This window comes from Solanum pennellii, chromosome 3 (assembly GCF_001406875.1).
Source record: "Solanum pennellii chromosome 3, SPENNV200".
In the NCBI taxonomy this organism is placed as follows: Eukaryota; Viridiplantae; Streptophyta; class Magnoliopsida; order Solanales; family Solanaceae; genus Solanum; species Solanum pennellii.
Window position 1 is genome coordinate 28,353,695 of NC_028639.1, and position 7,188 is coordinate 28,360,882.

The window sequence follows — 7,188 nt, forward strand, 5'->3', positions numbered from 1 at the left end:
CATAATAAGATATAAAGGTGCATATGAGAACTATCCTTTCTATTGACACCATAAATATATCATACTCATAGTTATGCATGGAGTGTGTGTACATACATATTGGTGCTCATGATCACATAATAGCAATAACATTATAAAAGAGGAAACCACCTATCAAGGATCACAATATGTCTCAAGTCATGAACAATTCACATGTAGAGCATTTAGGGACTATAGACCACATACTCACATTACATCATAGGATACAAGAGCACATTCAACATTGAATAAACAACTCATTCATGTAAAGGATCACACACTCATATTAGGTTATATCAATAAGGATCATTCTAATAGTACTTATCGAAATCAAGCATGTAGATCATACCTTGCCTATCATCATTATTCCCATTATACTTCACATTATCAATACACCGTAATCATGATATTAACATTGACGACTAAATACATAACCTTCATACTCATGATAATCATAATACCAATTCACTTTACATCTATTTCCCTCAAGGCCATGATCAGAACATGCATAGATAGAAAAGAAGTAAACACTGCCACCATAAGTGGACCAAACCATACAACATCAATTCCAATACTATAGACTAGAAGTTAGGTTAATTTACCAATTCTCCAAGCCATGATGATCATAATACCAATTCACTTTACATCTATTGCCCTCAAGGCCATGATCAGAACATGCATAGATAGAAAAGAAGTAAACACTTCCACCATAAGTGAACCAAACCATACAACATCAATTCCAATACTATAGACTAGAAGTTAGGTCAACTTACCAATTCTCCAAGCCATGATCATAGATAAATCCTCAAAAATTCATAATCAATAATATAGATAGCAATTGCATTAAACAGTACATCACAATCTGAGCATAATTCAATTAACATCAAATCAAGATCACAAAACCCACTTTATATGCTAAATTGAGACATTAGGGAGATCATGGGTTCTTCAAGGAATTACATTAAAAATCACCTTAAAACTTTTAGTAAACATCAATTTATCATTACAACGAATTTGAAAACCATTTGACAATGAACCCATTTTTGGATTGAAAATTGGGAAATTTTATAATAAAAACATATTAGAAAATCTTTGATAGAACTCCTTGGATGAAAGGTTATCAAGGATCAAAGTTTAACATACCTCATTGATTGAAGACCCACAAAAATTGGAGAATAATTAGTTAGAAATCCAAATCCTTGCTTGATCTTGAGCTTAGTCTCCAATGGAGTTCTAGAGAATCTTATTTGAGAGAGAGAGAGAGAGAGAGAGAGAGAGAGACAGAGAGAGAGAGGATTTAATATAAAGAATGAATTCTAATTTGGGGTTTCAATGTTCTAACTAAATAAGAATACCCTAAAATAGGTAAAATAACCGTCCACCCTTTAATTAGAACTTAGGGTGAATTTACCAATTCACCCCTAGGCTGGCCGAGACAATGCAATGTTTGCAGGCGCCATTCGACGACCACCACTTGACGAGGCGTCAGCAGGTTGACAAGCCGTCCTGTTGCTCCATAATTTTTGTCTGAGACTCCATCATTTGGGGGCTAAGATCCCAAAACTAACTGTCTATCCACGCCACCCTTTTGACGGGACGTCAATTTTTCTAAGGGATGTCAAATAAGGTCGTCAATGAGACTGTTTTGGTAGCCTCTTGGCAATTATTTGGGTCCTCCTCAAGGACCCTTAGGATGGTCCTTGGGGAGTCGTACCCGTACGTTTAGACCCTAAACATGAATATTTAGATACTAGGGTCCCCTCCAATCATTTTAGACTCCAAACAACACTTCAAAAATGAGGCAAACATACAAAGACGCACTAGCACACAAAGGTCTAGTTTCTGGACGTATTGGTCGTCCTTTGACGTTTGACCTAAAACCTCTTCAAACCAACTATTACAAGATATTTATTACCTTAAAAATAAGTTGTTAACTCTTAAGCACACATGATGCTCTAGTTATTCATATTTCATTTTGGGGATTGTTACATTAACAAGGAGTAATCAAGTAGACAAGGGGTACTTGGGGATGTTATTGGCTAAAGGGTAATGTCTCTATATCGGTAATTGAAATTTACTAACATAGTTGAATATTATTTTGTAGGCTAGGATATATATGCAATAGCTTTCTCTCGAAGAACTATTACGATTCAAGCGATTTCTCTCGAACCTCGACAAGCATAACTCTAAAAACAACCCAAAACCTCAATTTATCCACTCTCTCGAGCTATAGGTAGGATCAAGTTAAGATTCACTCTCTCGCGCTGAACCCACAATAAACAAATCACTACAGTCATCAATATATAACCTTAGTTCTAAAAAGCTCTTTCTCAAGCAAGCCTATAACACTAAAGTGGAACTGCATTTGCAACTACAATTTATAGATTAGTACAGAAGTATCAATTAAACCCATTTCAAATCAATATGTAAATCAGTAAATAAAAATATTGTAAGCTAATTAGACAAAATAATCGCCCATAAGCTAATTAAAGAAAATAATCACATGATCACACCCACAAGAATGGGGGTTTTAGCCACACATCATAAAAGGGTAGAAATCAATACCAATTATGTTCTACATGATCTGGGTATTGAAATCCACATCTTGACAATTACTCAATATTCTCAATATCGAAAACACAACTCAAAATACGCTAGAAAACTTCTTAATCTAAGATAAAACCAAGTCTCCAACAAAATCTCAAAGTTCTACAATGGAACTATTACTCATGAATTGACTGGATCCTTTTTCTCCTTTTTAAAATTCAATTTAAAGGTTTTCAAATTTTGTCCTTCAAGTTCACTAGGCAAGGTTAGTCAAATGCCTCCTGTCAAATCGGTGACGTGCCTATGCTTATTTTTCAATGCCAGTTTGCCTTGGCTCTTTAACTAGACTTCTTTGACTTTAGGGGATCAAAATCGATATAGCTGATCCATTTGGCGGTGCGGAGATTGTCCATTTCCATCGCCAAGTAGGTTTTTCACCAAGTTTAATTACTAGAACTGTTGGCGAGCTGACGAGCCATTTGTCGGCTCGCCGAGTGGCCTTGGCAATTACCAGAATTTCCTTTGTTTAAATTCCTTAGCTTTCTTCACTCACTCTTTTTCCCGAATATCCTTTCCTTTCTTCTTAGCCATAATTGCTAAAAATCAACAGTTTCACATCATTTTAGAGCATGAAATAGGCATTGATGACAATAAAACTATGAAAAAAAGTCTTAAATAAGTTGAAATCTCATACTCTCAACACTCCCAAATAAAACTTCTGATTTCCTCAAGTAAAAGTCAAGATCAATAAGTTCAACAAGGATGTCTACAAACAGTGCTACTCAAGACTCAACATAAATACACACAAAAGGTACAAATTTCACATGCAATGTTCAATTGTGCCTATGTTTTTAATTGTGACTAACCATTATCAAATGGAATCAATCTCACATTGCTTGCTTCAAACGCAAGTTCAAACTCAACAAAAGCATTGAATTGCCCTCACACCAAGAATGATTCCATGCTCACACTAAGTTCATCAACAAAATATAATTTCGGAATCAAATACAACTCTCACACTCCCAAAGATGATCACATGTATGACTCTACCATAGGCTTTCCCTTATTTTCCAATCATCATTATTTTAAGCTCACTCTAGATCAGAAAGGTCTTTTAAGGATTGTAACGGGGCTGAGTGTAAATTGTGATCATTTTGGTTTAGTGACTTCTTCCTTTATAAAATGTGGCGTGTAAGTCACTTTTTATCCTTCTCTTTCAAATTCAATGATGTTCACAATCCACCCTATTATTCATTTAAGCATGACTCATTCGGTACTCCATTTCTTTTGCTCCTTTCACAAACTTTAATTCACAATACTTTTCTCTTTTTCATTTCTTTTCTTCTATTTTTTTACATGGAGGGGTACCATCTTTTTCATCATAATCCTTCAAAAGTAGATTTTCACATACCTTGCATTTCCTTCTTTTTTACAACACCCCAACTTAAGCTTTTGAGCTAAGTTGTCTATTGAAACGAACCAATACTTCATGAAGGTTATAGGTGATGGGAAAAATAAGTCAAACTTTTTCAAGTTTATTCTAAAGAAAATGGTAGGCTCAAAAGGTGCCAATCTAGGTTCACACTGTCACAAGTTTGACACAAAGAAGTATAACATAAACTTTATGTTCACTCTTCACAAATTGTGCCTAAGAGACCATTTCAGTCACTTTCTTCAATTAATCAATTGGACTAACAGGGAAAGATATAGGTGTCATCAAGCACAATATTCAAGACAACCTTACCACACATGACATTCAACACAATTATAAAAAAAAACTCTACATTCTTCACCTAGCATGCAATGATCATCACAAGAGACGGAATCAACAACCGTCTTGTCACAAGGAGATGCTAGGAGTTTACATATGACTTATGTAACTCAATTTGACACATTGTAGTCACACACTCATATCATTCAATTTAAAGCTCTATTCAAGTTATTGTTATTGATCAAAACTGACAATCAAAATTGCAAGAGAACAACCATAACCAAACACACCAAAAGATGACAATATTATTTTTAAAAAAATTGGTTCAAAACCATTTTGAAATTCAAAACAAAGGACAAACACAATAGATCAACATCATACATATAAAACACAAATACAATCCAACATTTACAAATGAATAAAAAATATCCATAAAACATCCCAAAAGAGGTAGGTATAGAAATATCTCACCCCGCCAAACTAGTCTAGCAGTTGTCCTCAAATTCAAAAAAATATAGAAACAAAACAAGATAATAATAGAAAAGGAGTTGAAAATCTTCCATCCAGGCTAAGTCTGGGTGAAGTCAACATCTCCGTAACTTCATGTAGCATTATTGCTCGGCTAATCAGCATCCTTGGCTCCACTTGAGCCCTTCATAGACGTCTCTCTCGAAGAATCCTGCATAGGTGTCTGAACCATGTCTCCCTCAAGATCTTCTAAATCATCATACACAGTTGCGTCTCTAATACTGATCTCACTATCATCTGTCTCAACCTCAGATTCAACAACTGCATCCTCTCTAATAAAATCTTTAGGCATAGAAGCCAGGGAAATCTCTGAACTAGTAGGAACATCTACACTTGGGACCTCAAAAATCTCAATTGTGCATAACAACATCGACAGCTATGTGGAATTCAAATATTCCACATCTCTCCTCAATCCAGAAACATCGACTTTCAAGGCCGTCACAATAGCAGGATCACCCAACCTTGCTCACAAGTCTCTATCCTAACAACCAGGTCATCTAGTGCAAGTCGGTGGCCATCAATCATCTCCCTATTCTCTCTCATCTTAACCATAATATGGTCCAAGACAGCAACACTCGCCCACTCTATCATCCCAAGCACAACGACCTCAATCCGTGAGGCACACACATCACCAGATTGAGTAAGATGACCCATTTTGTATAGCATAGCCTGGTGATAGGGAGTCGGGAGGCACTTGCAGCAACATCAACACTAGGCGGGGGTACATTAAATGAACTATGAGGTGAAAAACTAGAGGGGACAGATGTACGTGTAGGCTCACTGGCCTAAGAAGGGAGTATTGCCTCAGTAGGAAACATATCAACATCAACTAATAGGGACATATCCATTTGTGCATTTTTACTCCTATAGGCCTCATCCCGCATGTACTCGGCCTCGATACTTGAGATGTCAATAGAGGAAGTAGGGGTCACTTTCACTTCCCTATTCTCATTCATCAGGACACGGCCCACTTGTACAGCTTGGTGATCAACACCGAAAAGGGAAGGGAGGTATAACTCTGCTTGGTCCTCATGACCATATCTAGCTCAATGAGTAGACCCAAATTAAGCTTCTCCGTATCCATGATACTACCCAGACGTGCCGTCTTCATATGCTGGAGGATCGATTTATTCTGCGAAGGCATAATGGTGCTGCTGATGAACCCAAAACAATACGTGGCAACCACATTTAGGTCCTTCTTCTCAATAGGCACACCTCCTCAATCAACCTTGGGGTCACATCACAGATCAAGGGTGCTAAAGAACCTTTTAAATAATCTAAGGTCTTCTTCTAGATCCTATCAATGTAGTAGTGCATGAAGTTCATTGTGATCCTAAGTGTCTCATTTATATCCAAACTATTGTACTTCACCTTTATCCCCTGAACCATTACATGATATACCCATTTAAAGGCGTTGTCCTTCTTTTTCAACGTCATTACCAACTTCCCATAAGCAGAATACAACTCCCATACCCAAGTCGGAATGTAATGGTGTAACATCCCAAGAAAATTTTCGAACTAAGACTAGAATTATTCTTCGTAGTGAGTGAAATTTTATCGAGGAATATAATATTTTGTAAGTTTTAAGGTCACAAGATATAGCAACTTTAGTTCCAAGAAGAACCAAAGAGAAAAGCTATCAAGTCATTCCTAGTTCTTTTAAATTTTAGGTCAACTTCAAACAACCATAAATCCTAGCACAAAATGAGTTAGGTGATCTACATGATGGAAATTAAAATCTACCAAGTCCTCTTTCTAACTCCACCGAGTTTGCTAAGTTTCAAGTTCAGATGATTGAGATATTCCCTTTTGAAGTTAGACTATCCAAATAGGGAAAGTTACCCAAAATAGTAAGGGGTATTTTGGTCGTTTCCAAATCGAATAAGATTTAATTCATTTTTAGTAAGTTTTATAATCCTAATCTACACCTAGGGTTTTAGTTAAGAGTTCAAGAAGAGTAAAGTAGAGAAAAGAAGAGAAAAAGAAAAGGATCAAGCTGTTCGTTGAATTTATTGATTTCTCTAGTGGATTTTCACCATGGGTTTGATCCATAACAGATATATAAGCTTCCATAGCATTGGGTTTGTTCACCCACATGCCAATCATGTTAATTTCAATGTTAAAATCGTTTTAGAAAGATGAATTTTTGATATTCATGAATTGTGCTCTTGGAATTGATTTTCGTCTTGAGTTAAGATGAAATTGATGAGTTCTTAAGGATATTGAGTCAATTTTAGAGTTATTTTTAGTACGATTCTTAAGTAAAAGTGTTGCGTATCTGAATCTAAAGAAAAATTGAGAAAAAGAATCAAATTCGGGTGAATTAGGGTTAGAAAACGAGGATGAAAAAGTAAGACAAACATGTACCACGTCGGCGTCACAAA

General features: G+C 36.0%; 1 protein-coding gene across 1 annotated transcript; it reads right to left on the bottom strand.

The window, feature by feature from the left end:
* Window positions 1-4,898: 4,898 nt before the first annotated feature.
* Window positions 4,899-5,458, bottom strand: LOC107013293. Its single transcript, XM_015213239.1, has 2 exons — window positions 5,266-5,458; window positions 4,899-5,131 (listed from the first exon to the last, which is right to left on the bottom strand). The coding sequence occupies exons 1-2, from the start codon at window positions 5,456-5,458 to the stop codon at window positions 4,899-4,901; spliced, it is 426 nt and encodes a 141-aa protein (XP_015068725.1).
* Window positions 5,459-7,188: the final 1,730 nt, after the last annotated feature.

Bases quoted from the DNA above. Each gene is read 5' to 3' on its own strand.
- LOC107013293 (XM_015213239.1), bottom strand. From the start codon at position 5,458: ATGGGTCATCTTACTCAATCTGGTGATGTGTGTGCCTCACGGATTGAG. The intron at 5,132-5,265 runs GTTGGGTGATCC...TCCCAAGTGTAG, and splicing joins GATAGAGACTTGTGAGCAAG to ATGTTCCTACTAGTTCAGAG.